The 21,802-nt window shown below is 38.4% G+C and overlaps 1 protein-coding gene across 4 annotated transcripts in view; it reads left to right on the top strand.

Annotated features, from left to right (window-relative positions):
* The window catches only part of UMAD1 (UBAP1-MVB12-associated (UMA) domain containing 1), a 197,903-nt gene that overhangs the window by 2,862 nt on the left and 173,239 nt on the right, over window positions 1-21,802 (top strand). For 2 of the 4 annotated variants that reach the window (XM_045827477.1, XM_045827480.1), the window contains exon 2: window positions 15,638-15,734. In XM_045827477.1, coding sequence (XP_045683433.1) covers window positions 15,653-15,734 — 82 coding nt within the window. In that variant the 5' untranslated portion in view covers window positions 15,638-15,652. Of the gene's footprint in view, window positions 1-544; window positions 627-6,111; window positions 6,141-15,637; window positions 15,735-21,802 lie in introns of all 4 variants that reach the window. The other 2 variants (XM_045827479.1, XM_045827478.1) reach the window with 2 other exon arrangements.

Below are 21,802 nucleotides of genomic sequence, written 5' to 3'. Positions count from 1 at the left end.
TCCTTCTATCCTCAGTTTGATAAGAGTTTTCATTGAAATGTGATCAAATGTTTTTGCCTTAATTGAGAAAATTGAAGTTAATATATTTTCCAGTATTGAACCATGCTCACATTCCTGGAAGAAACACAACTTGGTTGTGATATATTATCTTTTATGACATAGTCCTGGATTATATTTGCTATTGTTTTGTTTAGGAGTTTTCATCCTAAAAATTCATGAATGACATTGGTCTGTAATTTTTCTTTCTTATGTAGTCCTTGTTAGATTCTGGTATTATTAGGGTTATACTAGTCTCATGAAATGAGTTGTAGAGTGTTCCCTCTGTTCTCTTAGATTCTTTGTAAAGTTGAAATGATCTCTTTGTCGACTGTTCAGTAGAATGCACCTGTAAAACATTCTGGGTCTGGAATATAGGCATACCATGTTTTATTGCACTTTGCTTTATTGAGTTTCACAGATGTGTTTTTTATGAACTGAAGGTGAGACCGTCCACCAGCAAAAAAAGATTATGACTCACTTTATTGCGACACTTGCTTTATTGCAGTGGTCTGGAGCTGAACCCTCGATATCCCTAGGTATGCCCAGTTCCCTGTGCCTACTGCTACAGGCATGCCCCACAAGTTTTCGTAAGTAGATGCTCAACATCACTAAGTTCTAAATATTTTCTAGTGTCCAACACATTTTTCCTTTGACTTTTAGGTTTTTGTTTCTAGACGTATAGGTTTTACCTCATTGAAGTTATTTTGTTTTATGATTACTTTCTAATGTTATTACTTAATCATCAGATGATAAGGTCTGGTACTAATTCTTTCAAAGTAAATGAGACTTGTTTTAAGGCTTCTCAAGTACATGGGCAGTTTTTGTAAATATTTTATGTATGCTTGGAAAAATTGCATTTTCCAGTTGTTGGATCAAGCTTGTTAATTGCACTGGTCAAATATTTATGTTTTATTACCTTTTGTCTGAATAATGTCTCAGTTGAGATAATTGTGATAAGCATCCTACAGATGGTAGCACTGGCAGTTTCTCCTTGAATTTCTGATGACTATATATACTATATACTATATACTATATTTATATACTGTATATACTATATATTTTTGAAGATTTGTTCTTCGATACATATAAGATTAGGATTGTGAAGTCAAATGATGAAATAAAGTAGTGACTCTCTCAGATCACGCTTTTTGCCTTAAAGTTAATTTTCTCAGCTACTACCAGAGACACACCAGCTTTCTTTTGGCTAGAGTTTTTTTGTTCTATTTTTTCCATCTGTACTTCACTGAAGGGAGACAAGGTCTGTGGGTTTGGATGCTCACTCCCTCGTCTTTTTGGTGGTTTATTAGAGGGCTGACTTGGCAGGTCCTAGCTAAAGGGAAGAACAGGTACTTCTTTAACCAGGAGGCTTCCAGTGTAACAATCGTCCGAATGTGTGGAGGCGGGATTCCTCTATACGGGAACTGTATACTTAAGTTTTAGGTGTGTCTCTTGTAAATATTGCCTGTACCTAGAGGTTTACCTTTCATTCTTTTTCATTTGCATTGTTTGGGGTTACAGATATTTTTAGAATCATTCCTATAGTCATTTGTGCTTCCTGTGTTCTGCTTTCTAAATTATCCTTTCTTGCTTTCTTTGAATTGACTTTTGTTTTTTTTTCCTTAATTGCAGTTTATTCCACTATAGTAGTTCATATGCTATATATTCGTTTAAAAAATTTGTGGTCACCCTTTAACATGCATATTAAAGTTTCTTTATTCTGTGTCAAGAGCCTATAATTCCATTTTTTTATCATTTGAACACTATTATCTAGAGTTTTAGGTTTATCTTGAATTCTTGTTACTCCATAAATTAGGCATTATTATTGCTCTATACATTTAATATGTGCTTAGAATTATTCATATATTTATTACTTTCTTTACTTACTATTTATTTTTATAACCCAATTTTTTTTCTGGTAGTATTTTTTTTTCTTTTTGTGATAACTTTGGAAGCTCTTTTAGTGAGAATTTTTGGCAATAAACTGTTGGTTTGCATTTTCTGAATGTTTATTTCATCCTTGTTCTGAAAAGATAGCTTTACTATTTCTTTCTGTGGTATAGAATTCTCAATGGACAGTTAATTTCTTTCAAAACTACTTTGATAGTGTTTTACTTTTGTAATGTTTTCTTTTAAATTGTGATTCTGTTCTAAGGTTTCATGTTTCCTTATCTGTTTGATCTTCAGTTTATCTTTGCTGTTCTGTAATTCTGCTGGATTCTGCTTACTCAGTTGGCTGGTAAATATGTTGTGCTTTGTGAGTCTGATCATCCTTATCATTATCAGTACTGAGATATTTTCCACAATTATTCAATGGTAGAAATATTTGCCTCTGGTAAAAGAAATATTCTGAGATATTCTAATGAAATTACAGCAGGCCTCAGGGTAAGAGGAAGAGACAAAGTTGATCAGTTAACCATGAAGGGCCAAAACCAACTAAAGACTACTCACATTCCTGAAATGTATGTTGAAATTTGGAATCAACTCTCAGGCCTCTCTTTCAGCTCTTACCTGAAAGGAACAGCCAAGTCACTACACCCTATTTACACATGAACTTTTGGCACTGTTGCCCACAGCCAACCCAGAAACATCAAATACTTCTTCCATATGGATTGTTCACCTGTCCCAGAGCTTTTCCTGCTGCACTTTTCCCCAGCCCCTTTATCACCAATGTTAATTCTTTCAAAACAGGCTTCTTCTGCAAACTCATTCTATGCAAGAGCCCTTCAATCCAGGGTGATGGACATGTTACCTTTTCCATCTAGTGCGGATGCTGGTGGTTTAGACTTCATTCCCAGGACCTGGTCCTTTTCTGGCTAGCATTTGGCCCCATAAACCCTTTCTTTCAGAAAAACTTTTGGCCTCAAAAGGATTTTCTGTTTCTTTGTTTCATTTTGTTTTTTTCTAACACCTCTCTCCTACTCTCTAACTTCTTCAGGAATTCCAATTAGAAGTAAGAAGGACCTACTCATGTGTTCTTGACCACTGTTTTAGCCATATAACTCAATTATTTTGATTCTGTGTGCTGAATTCTAGGTTATTTGTACCTTCCAGTTCACTAATTCTTCATTCAGTTGTGACTCATTGGCTCTAATTTTAATACCATTTTTAATTTATTTGTGTCTAGAAGTTTTGTTTAGTTCTTTCTACAAATGTTAGTAGTTACTGATTTTTTTCCTAGTCTCAAATTGATAAGAGAACTCAAGAATTAAAGATTTTAGCCTTAGTTGATAGGCTTAAGTGATTAACATGTGTGGAAATCTAGTATTTCCAGGAACTGGAGTGCAGGGCCTACAAGGCTCCAGGAGGTCCACAGGCAGTTCCACCTTTGTGCCCCAGGGCGTCTGCAAGTGATGGAGATGGTATCTGAGTTGTTGATCAACAGATAAAGGAGGAGGAAAATCATCCCTGGACTACAACTCAATTTTTTTCCCAAATCTCTTGCCTACCTTTTCTTCTTACAAAAAGGCCAGCTTGAGATGAGATGTTAAAATGGTTTTTTGAGGGTACATAACCTGGCATCTCAGGTTGCTGGCATCTGAATGAGGCGCCCGTGAAGATTCAGTCCTTGTCTCTACTTACTGGTTCTGGTAGTGACAGGCAGCACAAATACCCACTTTTCTGTTCAAGGTCTCCCTTTATTTTGTCATGTAAAGTAAGTCTGCTTATAATCTAGTTTTGATACCCACAGTCTTTATGGGTCTGATTCTGTACTGTTTTTATTTGCTAACTCTTCCTTGTAGCTTGTTTCTTCATTTGTATGGTCATTTTTAATTATGAATGAATGTTTCTTGGAACTTTTTTGTTGGTTTCTCATAAGTTTAGTATAAGGGTGTCTTTCTCCTGAGATTTGTGTTTCCTTCGATCTAAGATGTTAGGGCTCCAGTTTTATCCTTGTTCCCTGTGGGTCATGGACCATTAAAATTCAGTCTTTTAGCTTTTTGAAATCAACTCTATTATTTGCATATATCCTTGTGGATTTGTGGATTTTTGTCCTTTATGGCTTCTATAGAATTTCTTTATTTTCTTGTTGGCTTAGCCATACATTTAAAAAAGACTTATTTATATTGAAGACATTAGGGCAGATGCTGTTTTAGAGAGCCCGTGTGGGGATTTTATTACTTGTTGAGAATAACAGGGTCTGGTGAAGGTATAGTTAGGGTACAGAGGTATGGCAGGAATTGAGGGTAAAGCTACGTGGAGACCAGAACTTGGAATGCCTTCCTTATGTAACATACCAAGGTCACTTTCATTGAAGTGACTTTTGGACAAATTATTCGTCCTTTCACAGTTGCAGTTTCGGTATTAACATGGGAGATGAAACTTCACATGGTTGTAAGCATTAAATAAAATTGTGTATTTAAAGCACTGAGCACAGTGCCTTGTTATACTAAATACTTCAGTACAAATTACAACTAATAACTGTTTTTAGCATGGCCAGAATGTCATTGAGTATCTGTTGGACATCTTAGTGATGATGAAAAGTAAGATAGTGAAGGGGGAAGAAAACCCCAGAAGGACAGAAGTGCGTGGGCTTGTCTGAGAGTGCAGATCCTGAATCCGTTTGGGTTTACCCAGCTCTGCTCGGCAGCCTGGATGTAAGAGATTGTGTTTTCATACAACCTCTAGAGTATCACCAAAATGCTTTCTCTACTTTTCAACAGTTTCTTGTGGAAAATAATCATCAGAGCGATAGTCTTCTTAGTCTTTGGGTCCATACTTTATGTTGATCCTATTCTGATAACCTGTATTGAAGGAGAGACTGGGTGGGTGAGATTGCCTCAGTCTGCCTCACTGAACTTTACTGCATGCAGCTTCTTACCTGCACACATCCCTCAGCTTATTCAATTCCCACCAGCCTACCGGCACTCACCAGATGTGACCCTGCTGGGCTGAGATTGAGTGGCTCAGACTGTCGAGGTCTCTGAATGAATTAGACATGAGGAGTGGTTTGTAATTCTTTGGACGTGAAGGAGGCCTCTTTTGTGTGCTCTGCTTATGGAGCTTTTTCTCTCTGGGACCCTGTTTTACAGAGTCTTCCTTGGGCAGGTTTTACAAACCATTGGCCTTCAAACGGATATGGAAGATCTCCTAGGGGAGGGGTAAGGATAGGGGAGAGAATCTAGTTCTGCCAGACTTTAGAAAGAGTTTTTAGGCAGTGGGATGTCTGGCAGCCTGTTTTTTTGTTTGTTTGTTTTTCTGGTAGATACAACTTTTGTATTTTAGAACTAAGTTTAGGAAATGAGAGTGGACGAAATGCTTTGCCCATCTTTGCAGTTCGCTCTCCTGATTTATGATAGTTTGCTTGTGTATTCACCTATTCATTCATTCCTTGGATGGAAGATGTAGCATGTGGCAGAGAGTAGTTATGAACTCTTGGTCAGTTGCACCTCTTGGTCTATCTACGTTGATGGTGCTGTCCTTGGAAGTTTGACTCAGGCTTTGGCCTAGGGTTGACAGAACTATTGCCAGTTGTTGTCTTATGTTATCTTTGTGTGCCCTTTGATGAAAAATTGGGAGGAGATAAAACAGTCACCTCTCTTATTTCCTCAGGATTCTAAAGTAAGTTTCCAGACAGATAGCAATCCTCCTTGACTAGACTGTTAGCAACCTGTTAGCCTCTTGCATGGCTGGTGCTAGTTTTACACAGGGCTCGGCACTATACTTTGTGTCACTGGCATTGTGAGCGCTGGTGGAGAAGCAGACCGAAGAGGCAGCAAGTCGATTGGGTATTTCCTTGAATTTGGAGAAAGCATCTTGTGTGGTTTTGTTTCTTTATTGGCAAGGACCCTTTGTAACATGAATGAGTTAAAAGTGAACAAATGAACAAACAGTTGAATTTTAGTTTGTTTTTATTTGGGCAGGAAGTAAAGACTTTTGATGATGCAGTTAGATTACATTGAAAATCAAATGATACAGATTTTGAGTGGGCAACTTGGGGAGTGTGTCCTTTTCAAAGGTGAACAGGAACAGAAAGGTGGTTCCTGTTGTGTGTTAAATGCATGTAGGTAAGCAAATAGAACGATTTAAAGACCCACGCTAAATAATGTTTTATTTTTTCTTTATTCATTCTAGGTTTCCCTGTGCTGTAGAGTTGTAAAAAGGTGTGGCCTTACATCGGATGACTTCCTTCTCCCTTAGGACGTTATTTAAATGTGTTTACTCACCTGAGATACTTTTTTTTTTAATATGAAATGATGGTTTTTGTTAGAGTTGTCTGGGGTTTTTTTCCAGGTGTTATTTTTCATTTCAGAGTTGCAACATCGAACGCAGTAGATAGAAATTAGTATTGTATTGGTAGGGTCAGTGTTATTTAAGCCAAAACCAAAATTTTTTTTGTATGTGTGTATATGTGACAGTTATGTAGAATTATGTTTGTAACTTCATTAAAATATAAAAATATATCATTGTATTACTTATTTAGAAGAGTCGAGAATAACACTAAAGTCTTTAAAATACCTTTTTGGTCAATGAATGAGACTCAAATGGTACAATTTATAAGTAAAGTTTATAAGCTCCCAGAAGTCAGGAACTTTATCTTCCAAATTTCTATATCTCCTTGGTGTTCACATGTACTTCATTAAAAAGAGAAAAATTGTTGTTGTTTTCTTTTAAAAATAAAACCTCCTGAATTAAGATGTCTTTTGATTAGAGTTCATCATATCCCAGATGATCACACTCATCCACAGAGAGGTAGGTTACAGCAAAGAATTATCTGGACCAATGCACGAACAGCAAAGAGACTGAGACATCCAGGTCTAATAGGATGGGAGATACCCCTCCTCCCCCCACCTGTATTAGTAGAATCAGAGGAGACTTTATTACACTGTTCTGTTTTCTTCTTCTTTTCTTCTTCTTCTTCTTCTTCTTCTTCTTCTTCTTCTTCTTCTTCTTCTTCTTCTTCTTCTTCTTATCAGAACAGTGTAATAAAGTCTCCTCTGATTCTACTAATACAGGTGGCGGGAGGAGGGGATAAGGGACAATAAAGGAAAAAAGTTTCTTTTTATCACTGTCATTCTGGATTCTGAAAATTATAGAGAATTTAAGGGAAAACAAACAAAAATCCCTTAATCCAACAACAAGAAAACTACACAGAACTTTCCTGATGATTCTAATAGAGGCTTGGAAGTCATACTTATATACAAAGTAATGGAGGAGAGGAAATTCCTACCTATGAGGTCTGTTTTACCCTAGTGAGATTGTATTCAGTGATGGGAATAGGGTCTGAGTAGAAGGAAAGTTTTATCAAAAGTTTTCTTGGGCCAACTTGCGATTTTTCAAGATACCTTCATCATATGCTGAAAAAGCAATTCTGCTAGAGAAAATTTCAGAATATTAGTAATTCAAGATATTGTAATGCTTCCATGATCACGGGATTTTATTGTTATAGTGGTAGCTAATGATGGCAGTTTCTCGTGGCAGGTACTAGTGCTGAGCACCAGGTACGCGTGCTGAGCACCTGGCAGTTGAGATTAGCAAGTGAAGCCTCTGCTGCTTGCCACAGGAGACAAAGCCAACTGTTAAAAGTCATCACGTTGTGATACACAGACAATCCCTGCCCCCCACCAGTAGTCTTTTAACCGAGCATCTGATATTCTGTTTAAGAATTTCATGTTTCACTCCTGTGTCCTGTTTCTGAAAAGCTTTTTCTGCCTTCAGTTTAATATAAAATAAAATAGGGTTTAAACTATAAGGATCAAGAAAAAGCTATAAAATTAAAAAAATCCTAGCCTGGCACCTGTTGAAATCTATACTGTGAAGCTCTCTGGAGCACCTCTGCATTCTTCCAGAACCTTCCCTTGCCTGATGCTTATGAGCATTCACTTGTAGCTCAAGACCTTCCGACTTTCTATTTTGGATGTTCTGTTTTGGCTACAAATAATATGTGTTTAATTTCTCAATTTGGTAAAAGCAACTATTTGGTCATATTAGAGAGGTGTGTTTTACTAAATTATGTAACTTCCACTTTTAATGGTTGTTATATATGCAATTGATGTTTTTTTTCCAGTTAGGTGACTAGTGAACTATTGAGAGTGTTAAATTAGAGGACAGGCTCTTAAAAATGAGGTTGCCACCCTGCCTTTGTATTCATCTGGATATGTTGGAAAAGCTGTGCTAGTGTGTTGTGAGGGCATTTCGGAGCTACTGCAGACCAGTGGAAATGGATGGAAGTAAGAGTTCCAGGAGAAAAAGAACAATACAAAGAATTTTCTTCTGTTAGAAAAGAACTTGTACATCTATTTTTTAAATGGTTGATGGTCTATATGAAAATGTTACGGTGTTTATAATCCATTGGCTAAACATAGAAGAATGATATCTTGGTTTTATTTCAACATATAAACATTTATAATATGCTAGAAACCAAATCTTTAATGATTGTCAATGGAAAGTTTTAGATGTCAACTTAAAAAGTACCGGGTGGGGTGCATACTTTTTCAGTATTATTTTAGGGGATATGTGAGCACCAAAGTATGATTAGCAGCTTTGAAACCTTTTTGCAGGCAACCCAAATTAAGAAATACAGTTCAGCCCTGGCTGGTGTGGCTCAGTAGATTGAACACCAGCCTGAGACCCAAAGGATCTGGTTTGCTTTCCAGTCACTGGATCTGCTTTCTGTCACTGTACATTTAGGATCTGGTTTGATTTCCAGTCAGGGCACATGCCTGGGTTGCAGGCAGGTCCCCTGTTGAGGGTGCAAGAGAGGTAACCACACATTGAGGTTTCTCTCAGGATGTTTTTGGTAGTGTAATGTAATCCTGTCTCCTAAGATTAAAACTACCAAAAGCATGGATCATCTCCTTTTTGGTATCTCTCAGAATAAATTAGTAAACTTGTTAAGTAAATTTATATTATTCTTATATAATCATTTAATTCATAATCTACCATACAGAAGAAGAGGAGGAAGATTTAAACCTTTTTTAAGATTTTAATTTTTTAGCAGTATGAAATACACATATTTATTGGATTTGGGCACAACGTGAAGAAAAATATATAGGTATACATATTACTTTTTTGTCATTAAGTAGCTGCTGTTTATTGATCACACAGAAATTTCAGTTTATGCAATATAGTTACGTTACTTAGCAGTCTGTTGAAATGGAAAGAAGATTATAAAGTTGAGAAAATGCCCTGGCTGGTCTGTGGACTGAGTTCCAGCCTGTGAGCCAAAGGGTTGCAGGTTTGATTCCCAGTCAGGGCATATGCCTGGGTTGCGGCCCAGGACCCCACTAGGGGGTGCATGAGAGGCAACCACACACTGATGTTTCTTCCTCTCTCCCTTGCCCTCTCTCTAAAAATAAATACATAAAATCTTTAAAGTTTAGAAAACAAGGTCACCTTAATCCTTTAATCTTTTTGTCTTAGGAAGTATTACTTCAAAGGTAAGCCTTAGAATACTAGGAAAACACAAATATATGACTTGTCTCACCTTCCTCCCCTTCAGAGTTGTAGGATCGCCCTGCCTAGTAATCAGGCTAGCCCTCGTATGTGCAGCCTGCGTGTACCATCTGAATAGTGAAGATACCTTTTATTTTCAGTTTTGTGTGAATTCTTGGAGAAAAGATGCATTTTTTTAATACAAAGACTATAGCTATATTATACACAAAGTGGCTTAAGAGATTTGGGGTAATTTTCTGAATGTGACCATTTATGACATCTAGAATATTGTGCTAATGTATTTTAAAAATCAACATACAAGTTGCACATGTTGAAAGTATTGAGTTTGATGAATTTCGACATGTGTTTATACTTTTGAAACATCACCACAAAGCAAGATAATGTATCCATCACCCTCACCAGTTTCCTTTGTGATCCCTCCCAGCACCTCCCATTCCCCTGGCAACCACTGATCTGCTTTCTGTCACTATACATTAGTTTGCATTTTCTAGAAGTTCATATAAATGGAATCACGCAGTATAAACTCTTTTTAGTCTGGCTTCTTTCACTCAGTTTTGTTGACATTCATGCATGTTGCATATCTTAGGACTTCATTCTTTTTTCTTGTTGAGTAGTATGGAAATGCCACAGTTTGTTTATCCATTTATCTGTTGTTGGACATTTGGCTTGTTGCCAATTTTTGGTTACAAAAAAAGCTGTATAGCATTTGTGTACAATTGTGGACATGTGCTTTAATTTTTCTTAGGTAAATACCTAGAATGAGAAGGTCTGGGTCATATGGGAGGTGTATGTTCATGCTTTTAAGAAACTACCAAATTGTTATCTAGAGTAATTGTATGATATTACACACCTACCACAGTGTACAGGAGTTCCAGTTGCTCCACATTTTTGCCGACACTTGGCATGGAAAGCCTTTTTAATTTTAAATATTTTAATAGGTAGGTAGTGGTATCTCATTGAGATTTTAATTTGTATTTGCCTATTGACTAATGATATTGAGTGTTTTTTCATGTCATTTTTTGCCATTCACATGTCTTCTTTGGTGGAATGTCTATTCATGTCTTCTGCCCAGTTTTTAGAGTTCTTTATATTTTAAACATATTTTTATTGATTGATTTTAGAGACAGAGAAATATCAGTTTGTTGTTCCACATGTTTATGCATTCATTGTTTGATTCTTGTATGTGCCCTGACTGGGCATTGAACCTGCAACCTTGGAGTATCAGAATGATGCTCTAACCAACTGAGCTACTTGGCCAGGACTAAGAGTTTTTATATTCTTTATTTACACAGATCTTTATATATTTTATATACACACATCCTCTATCAGATTTGTGATTTGCAAGTGTTTTTTATTTTTCCCCAGCCTGTGTAGGTGAATTCTTTATCTCCCATATCAGGGCAACTCCAGGATTCTCAGTGTGAGAATTAGGTATTCCAAGGTGGGTCCCAGCTCAGAAATGATCATGCATTTTTCAGAATAAATATTAGTAATTTTTTCTGATTCCAAATGTAAAACTTGCTTGTTTTAAAAAAAATTTGCTCATTGTAGACAATTTAAAAAATACTGGTAATTGTAAATAAGGAAATGAGACTAGAGTACACTTGAGAACTCCAAGCAAAAGAAGCCCACCTGTCAAGGCCGTGTGCATCAGAAGCATGAGGGCTCGATATTTACCACCCACTAGCCTTGGTGTAGCGGAACTAGTACAGGCCTCCTGCGCTTTGGGGATGGGGCTCTTAAATGACTCTCCCTTTTGCCAAGGAATGCCTGAGAAATGTAGTCGGCTGGGGTTGCAGTTTGTTCCCCCCCGAATATAAGGTGAGTGCTGCATCTCCAGTGCTCAGTCAGTATCTGGCCTAAGCACTTAATGCTTATAAAATGTAATCTCAGTGAGGCTCTTAACACAGATGTTGTCATAAAGGTCTTGAACACAGATGAAGTCACAGACGTCTTCAGAACATAGAGCTGTGCCAGGCTTGGGAAAGTAGGGATTAATCAAGACTAAAATGAAATTAATAACATGTATTTGACTAATGTTGGCAACTATATGAAAGTCCAACAGAAATGTCGTAAGTGTGAAGGGCTTCTTTTCTCTGGTGCTTTATTGATGAGAAGCATCCAGTTTTGGTGCCAGAGGGACTTGGTTTAAAATTCTAGCACTAGTGTTGCAGGTTCAATTCCCAGCCAGGGTACATGCCTGGGTTGCAGGCCATAACCCCTAGCAACCACACATTGATGCTTCTTTCTCTATTTCCCTCCCTTCCCTCTCTAAAAATAAATAAATAAAATCTTAAAAAAAAATTCTAGCACTGCTATTTACTAACCATGTGAACTTGGACCAATACTTAACCTTCAGTTTTTACACATTGTGAATAATTACGTGTGCCTGGTCGGTGCTTGTAATAACATCATAGGAGATAGAGTATGTAATGCATTTTGACATACTGTAGTGGGGTTTGAGTTTCTCTCCCTTTCCTTCCCAGTTTCTAGTCTTAAGCAGGGCATCTAACTCTGGCTGCTGGGGTGGGGAGCTAACCATGCAGGTTTCCCACTGTGCGAGCTGGTTCACAGAGGGAAGATCTTAGCATGGTAGTTGCCAGCCCTATGAGGATAAACCTCTAGCACTGTGTGTGTTTTTCAGTGACATGAAAAAAATATCATGGCATAAAGATAACGTGATTATAGATTTTAGTGTCTCAGGCATAGTCTTTTGATGCACGAAGCAATTCCTGTAAAGACACACTGTTGACTGACTTTAGGTCTTTAGTGGAATGAATTGTTAATGTCAGCAGCAGGACTGGTCACACAAGGGAATTCTGAGACTTGATTCGGAAAATTGGAACCATGGTCCCATGGGAAGACATCTTGAGGTGGACCATTGTTGAGGAAGGAGTTAAGATGGTGGTCAGGTGGGCAGAATGCTAGGTGTGAGGGGGACTGGTACTTCTGTAACGAGTTGAGGGCTGCTTCCAACGGGCATTTGCAGTGAACTAGTCCTCGCTGCCATTCGAGCTCTTTACCAACTCTGCCACCTTTCTCTTATTTCTGACCTGTTTCTTCCATACCCGGCAGTGTCTTGACTCTTGGAGCCTAAATTATCCCTGTTTCTCTAAATGTGCCTTGAATTTTATGCTCTAAAGGGATGGAATGTAACATTACACATTGTCAGTGCAATATACTATCACAAAGTGCTGCAGCCTGTAGATAGTTTCAGTTTTATGTTTTAGGTCATGAAAAACTTAATGCTTCACTTAGTTACGTAAGGTATAAATTCTGTACACAATACTTGCATTAAAAAGATTCTCACACTACAGCTGAGTGTGGTCTGGCTTTCATAACAACCTGTCTAAACTTTGGGGGCCTGAGGATGACATACCAGAACAGCTTTATGTTTCCTATGCTCTTTCCATTCTGTTTTGTAGCCAGACGTGAAAAGGTATTAGAAATTTGAGTCCTTCTATTCAAAGGCTTTTATTTGTTCATTAGAATAAGAGCCACTTTTTAAAGGGCCCCCTTCTCTGTCCACCAAGCTCCTTGTTATAGCACTGTAATGGCATGTGACACTGTGAACTAATCGAGCCACATGGCCACACCTACCTCAGAGAGGGTAAACTCTGCAGTCCTGATATATCTCCTTAAGGAAAAGGGCCATGAACTGCCCTCATGATTCTGGGGTTCTCATTTGTGGTCACCACATACTCAGCTCTCTCTCCCTGCCATGGGCAAAAATGACTCATGCCCCCTACCCTGAGGACAGTAATCCAGGTTGCTCCATTCAGTCGATAGCATCGTGCTCAAAGTTCAGAATTTCTTCACCTGGTCGGGATGAGGCACCCCTTGGTCTGGAGACTAAAGGGACTAAAAAGACCAGTAGTCTGTCCCTTCTGTCCTGCTTCACCCTCATGAAACTGAGAAAGATACCATATTTTTTCAGGCTATATGACACACTTTTTTACCACATTTTTTGCTTCAAAAATTTTCCCCCTATTTTCCTTCTCTAAAACCTAGGTGCATCTGGGGTCCTCACCATACGATGCACCTAGGTTTTAGAGGAGGAATATAGAAAAAAAATGTTGAAGCAAAAATGTGGTAAACCTATGTCTTACAGTCCAAAAAATACGGTAACTGACAAAAACACTCCCATGGGCTGGGAAGTATGGGAAATACAACGGTCAGAGTGGAAGCAATTCTGAAATCCCACTGAGCAGGCATTTCAGGGGATGCCCACCTTGAGTTGGAGAATGTTCATTAATTATGCCCAGATTCTGCTTCCTGAAAGAGCCTCTCACCCCAATCTATTATTCTCCATGCCCATTGGCTCCACCCTTTTTAAAAGTTTCTTCTTTTTCTAGTAACTTTGGCTACCACTGAAGCTGGCACTGAGAATAGGCCTTCTTTGTGGGCTGAGCAATTTTCTCTGGCAGCTTCCTGCCTGTTGGGTTGAGGTCCTCTCCTGATCCAGAATGGTTGTTACTGTAATGCTACAACGTTCAAAAATTTTGCTGACTTCTTTCTGATTCTAGTCAGCCTCATGTATCAATAGCCAGATCTAAAATTTTGGCTAGATGTGACTCTTAGATTTTCTATGTTTCTCATCTTTTTTACCTCTACGTGTGTTCCCTGCTTCCTTTTTCTTTATTTGAGGTTATCTTTTCTCTCCCAGCTTTCTGTTGGAGACCTATTCCCTTCATCTCTTTTTCCTGAACCATTTATCCTGAGGGAAAGAATTTACTGAGTGCCACATGAATTCACACAGGGGGTTTAATGCCAGGTGTGATGGCTATACCCTGGATTTGATCCTGACCCGAGGGTGAGTTTTAATCAGCTTTTGTTCCATCAGAGGCCTTCTTCATTCTGTTTTTAACCATTTGGGGTTGAGAAGTCAGTGCTTCTTCCAGTCTTTTAAGTCTGAACTTGAACATTCCTGATATAAGCCAACCAAATATTTTTTGATATTTCTTTCTTGCATGAGTTTCTTTTATCTTAGTTTTTTTTTTCATTACATTCCTTGACTTTTCATCTTTTCCTTTTGCTTTTTTCTCTAATCTTGTTTTTCACCAGTTTCATAGAGGCCATGTCTCCTGTACTCTATTGAGGGCGCCAGACTATTTTCAGACTTTTCTTTTGCATCCACATTGCTATATCCAGTAAGCCCTTTCTTTGAGGATTCCAGAGGCTGTTCCTTTGCTCTTCCAGAACATTTCCTTTTTCACATGGCTCGTGTTTTCCTTCTCCATTTTTTATTCCATTAAAACGTGAAATCTGCCAGGTATGTGTTCTAATAACAAACAGGCTCCTTTACCTTCCACTTTGATCTACAGCCCAGGGCAGGTCGGCCTATACAAATCCCATGTTCAATTCTCAATTTCTCAAAGGCTTTTGCTCAGATAAAGTCTTTATTAGCCCTCCCTCCTCGGTTTTCTGGTTTGGATGGGAAATATGAAAACAATGTAGAGCATTTTCTGCCACCAGGATTACTCCTTTCTTTGCTGTCTGTTACACTGCTGTGTTTATGAGGACTGGCCTCTGAGTGTAATGTGTCCTTGCAAGGTCCCTTCCACTTTCTTCCCAGTTGTTTTCTAGGAATGGTTGTCCTGCCTGAGTGTGCAAAGATGGGAGGAGGAAGAGGGGACGGGGTGTGTGTGTATGTGTGGTTTGGGGGCAGAGCACAATTATCTCACCAGCACAAATATCTGCACTGATGGGGATTTAAAGTTGGCTGCAGTTTTACAGCTGATGGAGTTCTTGAGCGTCTGAATCAGATAACCAACTGTGGAGGGTGTTTGAAGTGCCTTCTTTTTTCAGGTGGTCCTAGTTTCATGAGGCTTAAGCTAGTTATGGCGTGACAGGTTTTTTCCCCTTTCCTCAAATCGAATCAAGTGTATGATTTATGTCTATGTTAAGCGTGATCCTTCCAGGTCCTGGTATTATCTGTTGATCTGAGTTTTATGTATAGTGATTTCTTGGGTTATTTCCTGCATGTTCAGAAATTGAGAGAGTTGACAGGATTCCAGGCACACTTGATTTTACACTGCAATTTCTGGCTATGTCTTCTGACACCTAGAGAGGAGCGCTCTTGTTTTTAAGTCTGGTAGTAGAATTCCTAAACAATAGATATTACGGTATCTTTATATTTGGCTTTTTATTGGCAAGGGGAATACTTGTGCGGTTTCACTTGACCCGAACTTTCCCTCTGTTTCAGACCCCAGCGGCAGCCATGTTTCACTTCTTCAGGAAGCCTCCAGAGTCGAAGACGCCCTCGGCCCCAGAGAAAGAAGCAGATGGATTTGTCCTTTTAGGTGAGTCTGTTTAAGAAGTGAAATCGTAATTACATGGATTATTTTTCTTTTCAAAAATTACTTGAAAGTTGTAGGATTCATTTTTCAAGTTATTTCCCAGTGATTCTAGAATTAATTTCTATGAAATCTATAACAATAAAATTCACTAATCATTTAGAATATTGTCATCAAGTCAGACTCTTCTTATGTATTGGTTTAGAATGTCCTTCAAATTAAGTTTGTAAAATTATCCCTTTTCTTTCTCTGTGATATGCTAGTCAACCTTTTTAATTGTTGAAAACCAGAAATCTTGAAGAATGCTTATAACTTCAAGTTCTGTTTTATAAATAGCAAGGGTTTCTTCTTAAATTAGCATCTTAAGTTAGGCATCTGAAATATAAATATTTGCTGACTGCAGTATGTTTTTCAATCCAATATTAAATGGTGTCTGCTAAATGTTTAAGCCTAGTTTATTTCCTATTATAAAATTAATAATACTACTTAAAATTATTAAAATTTTAATGGTTTAAAAATATTTTTCAACTAAATACTGCATTTGTCCTAAGGGGAATTCTGAAAAATAACATTTTCTTCTAGTCATTGTGCATTTCCCCGAGGAAGGCATTTGTATTCTGCTGAGGAGGAACCAAAACCAGGTTTCGTTTCCCCTTGAGGCAGGCATCCTCCTCCACCCTCGACCTCCTCCCGCCAAATCTGGGCCCCTTCTCTGACAGGATTTGCATGAACTCATAGGGTGTTTACTCCCTGGGATGTTTCTCAGGTTCTGGTTTCCCACCTCCTCCTTTGTCCTGGCCCAGTCAGACATGGGTCCCCTGGCATCGGTAGGATTGAAGAGTGATCCGGAATTTTCATCTTAGACCCTCCCAGAGCTCTGCCATGCCTGCGACCCCACACATTCTGAAGCACGGTGGGTGGGTCTCTGCCTCTCACCTTTGTCTTTAGGATCTGATCTCTTGCAGAAAGGACACAGAGGTTTTATCTCTCTGGCCCTTCCCCAGTTCTTGGCTTTGATCTCTGGGCTATCAGGGTGGAGTTTTTCTCCTAATTAAATGCTCCCCTACAATTATCCCATCTTTTCCACAGTCAAGTTCTGGCAGGCCTATGTGTTCTTCTGGATCTGCTTCGTATACCCTGGGATGGGGCAGTAGCTGGTGGTCGGAGTTGTTTCTTTCCTGACCAGCTCCCCTATACCTGAAGCAAAATACTGGGGCATAGGGCCTGTGATTTTTCTAGGGCGCCGTCTGACTGGAATAGAGTGGGGTGCTGCGGACATGACTGCTTATCTGGCCTTTCTTAGCATGTCAGGGATTAGTGACTTGGCTTCAAAGTCAGAACTGGCTCTGTCAACACCAACTTCTGTTCCTCGAAAGCTGCCAGTGTTGCTTCCCTTTCACTGAATGAATTAGCCTCACTAACAGCAGAACTTCAGGGATGTCTCTGGTCCCCTGTAAAGTGTGAAGTTGCTGCTTCTTCAGGAGTTTCACAATAAATTCTTCTCTCAGAAATCTGCTTCAATAAAGCCTAGTTTTCCAAACTCTTTTGTATGCTTTCTTCTAGAACACCTCCGTAATCTTAACATAGGCAGAGAATCTTGCATTTTTCTATTCTATTTCATGAATAGAAATCTACATTATTCTTTTTGGTACTAAATTGCCATTGAAAGGATGTGATTTTAGTGTACAGAGATTTAAATAGAAGGCAGATCAACAGGAGAAAAGCATACAGATTTTTACATGTCACAGAAAAATGAAGACCAAAAGAAACAGTGAAACCTAAGTGCTTGTATACCAGGTTGAATAACGAAGTAGTTGTGGAAGAGAGACTAAAACATGTGGGGAGACTAACAGAAGGTAAGAGGATTTTGACAACGTCTGTCTGTGTAGTTCTCTTGGCCTCGACTCCCCATCACTGGTGATAAGAATGCTCATTCCCCCTGGCATCTTTCATAGGGGGGTTTAATCTCTTGCTTTCAGTTCAAAATCATCCTTATGCCAAAGTGGCATATTTTGGGGTGGTGTGTCTTCCACCCTTCACCATTTTGGCAATTATGTCACCTCCTGGGTGTGACTTCCCTTATCTAGAAAGTGAGCATAATAGTACGAACCCTACTGGGTTATGGAGGGGATTAAATGAGTTAGTGTGTGTAAAATGCTTAGAACAACGCTATGAGTGGAGTGTTGGTATTACATTGTAATGGGGGGACACCCCCTGAAATGGGGGAGGGGCGTTAGCTGCACATGTGTCCCTGGACACTCTGCCCCCTTGCTGAACCAGGCAGCCACCGGAGGGGAAACAGCAAACAGGGCGAACGCTGGCCCTCATTGGTTGGAAGGCTGGACACTCCCAGTGGCTTTCAGCACGAATGGGATTCTGGGAGAGGACTTTTAAATGGAGTGCCAGGAAGCAAAAAGTTAGTTCTTTCTTCTTCCCTGATGCGGGTGGCTGTATCAGTGGTGGCAAGTGCAGGCCTGTGAGCTGCAGTAGGAGGAGGGTCTCACGTGTTGGAGGTCTGGGGGCACAGACTCGGACAGATGCCTGAAGCTGGACAGCGACTGGGGACCAGCTAAGCCTCCTACGTTTATAATATTGGGTGGGAAAAGAGGTTCCTGGCACAATTCTTGAACTGAGCTGACAGAGGGTGACAATGATTTTTCTTTGGGTGTCTTAGAGGGAATGGGCTTTGAGGCAGAAATGTGCCGTTATTTCCAAAGACCTTGAATAGCACTGTGAACAGATTTTTGTTCTTGTGTTATTTTCAGTTCCTGAACCTATGTAGAAGTTGTAATGGCAAATAGTTAAATAGCTATTTTTGATGTCATACTCTTACGTTTTCTTTCCTCTTAATTTTGTTACCCAGATATTTTAGACAGAAACTTGTGATTAAATAAGAGTCCTTTCTTTTCCACTGAACTCTGTCTTTCGAGGTTTGCCTGGTAGGCAGCAAGCAGTGGGAACCCACCTACTGGTTGGGTTCAGTAACAATATCTCCATATACAGGTGAGAACTTAACTTTTCCAAGTTCCTCCAGCTAACATACAGCAGATCTGAAATTCGCCCAGTCTGACTTCAGAGCTTACCTCTTACCCTCTTAAACGCTAAGCTGTCCATTTTTAAAATATCATATTATCATTTTTAATTTTAAGACATTATTGACATTTTTGAGATTAAAAAAATTGTGTTCCTTACTGTTTCAGAGAGAGTGCTGATTTTCTTTGTTTTGTTTTAATAAAAGAGTGTTGGCTTATTACTATTCTTAAAGTTTGGCTTTAATTTTGGCTACCCTCAAAATTTTCACTATTTAATATTTTAAATATATAAAATATTATAGAAATCTATAATGTTAATGAAGTTGAGATTGGAAGATGGTATACATTGTTTAGTTAGCAAAAAAAATCCTTCAGCAGAGAAGGACTTAACTGAATCGACTGATAAAAGTCAGGACAGAATATTGGGAATATAGTTAATTGTCTTTAAAAATAGAATGGTAATGTCTTTTTAAAAAAATGAATTTGTTCCGCTGAGTTGCTCTTTTTTATCGTGTGGTTCTGTACTGACTTACATTCTCCTTTAGTCTCAGAGCATACTGTGGGGGATATTTGGAAAATGTCAAATGGAGCAAATGGTAGATATGAAATGCTATTATTAACTTGGCCCAATACTTACACATATGTACTTTGGTTATTATGTATCCATACAACTTTCTTTTCCTCATGTGCAGCAGGTAACACTGCAGCAAAATAAATGCATATGATTGGCATAATTTCTAACTGATGCAACTAACTGAAGACTTAGAAACATGATTATATTTATGGCAATCATTCACATCAATATGTAGTCTACAGAATTTTAAAAATTATCATTGTATGTGGCCTTTATAACCTGTTTTTAACAAGGTCAGAGTAAATTATGTCGTTAAAAGTATAAAATTTTTTTTCCCCACTTGAATCTTTTCCCCTAGACAAATCTTCCTGCTTAACACAGACAGACAGGTTTTAGGTCACAATTATTAGATGGCATTGCTGAGCTGCTAAAGTCAACACCTTGAGACCCGAAATTCAGGGTCAGGGCAGAGCCTAGGCACTTTTGTTGATAATAGGAATATCTGGACTGTTCATATACAGTTAGCTCACTTTGGGATGTAAAGCTTCTCTGTTAAGGTTTCCAAAGCTTTTAGTCTTTGTAAAATGTTGAGTGTAGTGAATAATAATAAGAAAAAAGGAACACCTAGTAGAAAAATATCTTTACCCTTGTAACCAGTTCCTATTCACATAAGAAGGTAATAGCTATTCATTCATTCATTCAGAAATGAAGTTGAAGTAATCCTCCAGGGTGCTCACTTTACACAAAAACAAATTGCAGTTTTCATTTGCATCACTGGGTGGCGATTTTTCTTAGTGTTATGCTGCTATTTAAAGCCCCAACAAGCATGGTACTATTTGTAATCACCAAGTTTTTATTATGTTATGACATGTTTAATTGTACTTTTAAGACATTATCTTTAAGTTGATTACAAATTTGCTACTGTAGTGTACAACCTCATAGTTATTTTAAATTAGGACAAAGGGATATCTATTGCCTAGATATTGGCATGTAATTGCTTTCAAAACTAAGACAAAAGCATGAATTAGTTTAACCTGCTATAGTTAAACGAAGGAAAAATAACAGCAACAATCCCCTACCCCAGAATATAAAATGAAAAGGGATGATTTAGATTACTGTTGTTCAGTGATACTGTTGACCAGATATTGAATATAACTTTGAAGCAGGCAAAGTGAATTGGGCAAGAACTATTTCAGAGATTAAAGGAACTGGGTTGTAGTTCAGCTGAACTTTTTCAGAATATGCAGGTGCTTTTTAAAGTATGGCATAAGCACTTCTAGTTTCCATAACTCTAATTATTTTGTAAAAGTCATTGAATTTAGAATCATAGCTTAGTAAATCACAGCAGCTTGGATTTTATCTTTTAAGTATTGATATTAAAATAAGTAATTTATTCTCACCTTCTGTTTTCCAGTTTAAATTGTAAATCAGATTTTGAAATGCAGTGAGTTATTTTTAAGATTGTCTCCTACTGAATTTCTCTTCCTGGGAATCATTCAAACCATGTATGCACACTAAAATTAAACTATTATGGTTTTATATGGAGCTTTTTAGATAATCTCTTCATCTGTGTTCTTTTCTTTATTTAGAAGTGGAAATTTAATTGTGTACAGTAAAAATTTACATTCCAAGGAATGAGGGACTTTGATCATGTGTGGGACGGCAGGCTTTAATTAAAACAACGACAAAGCTAAACAGATTTTTAGCACATGCTTCCTGTTTTTACTCCCTGTTCTTACAATAGAAGTATACCAAATCTTCAAAAAATATATTGTTTATGGATTGAAAAAGCAACTTACTCTTTCCATATCCCTTTACCCATGTATTTGATATCCACTAAAACGCAAATGACAATTTACCTTTTGGCTTTTCAATTCTAAAACAATGTGTGCTGGATTTTTCAACTAACTTCATTATTCAGTTGCTTATTTCCCATTAAGAACTGTGGACTTGTATATCTAATGGATAGAACTAGCAGAATTTTCACATTTGTTGGTTCTTAATTCTGGTTTACCTGTTAAAGTAGGGGTACTTCAGAGATGAAAAGGTGCAGGCCACGTTGTCCCGAGGGGTGGGGGGTGAGGTGGGTACCATCCTTCCTTGTCTTCTTGAATATGCAGAGTGAGAGGAGACTTGATGGGTCAGGGAGAGGTGCCAATTGTACAGAGAGGCAGAACTGAGTCCCCTGTTTCATGTAATTTATTGTGAGAAAGTCATTCATTCTTCCTGGGGCTCAATAGACTCAGCTGACACAAATGTAAATTAGGACTCTTGTCTCCCTAACTGCAGTGTTCTAATCCTCCTGTGCAGTAGGGGGCACTTTGAATATACTCTGGTCCTGGGACCACATCCCTAATTCTGATTAGATAGGCCTGGGGTTTGGCCCAGACACTTTTTCCCCCCAGAGTTCCCCAGGGTAGTTCTAGTGTGCATGCAGGGCTGAGAGCCACTGCAGTCCCCTCTCTGTA

This window comes from Phyllostomus hastatus, unplaced genomic scaffold, assembly GCF_019186645.2.
Source record: "Phyllostomus hastatus isolate PE091 unplaced genomic scaffold, TTU_PhHast_1.1 phas_scaffold_78, whole genome shotgun sequence".
In the NCBI taxonomy this organism is placed as follows: domain Eukaryota; kingdom Metazoa; phylum Chordata; class Mammalia; order Chiroptera; family Phyllostomidae; genus Phyllostomus; species Phyllostomus hastatus.
This window is presented reverse-complemented; position numbering and strand designations above follow the sequence as displayed.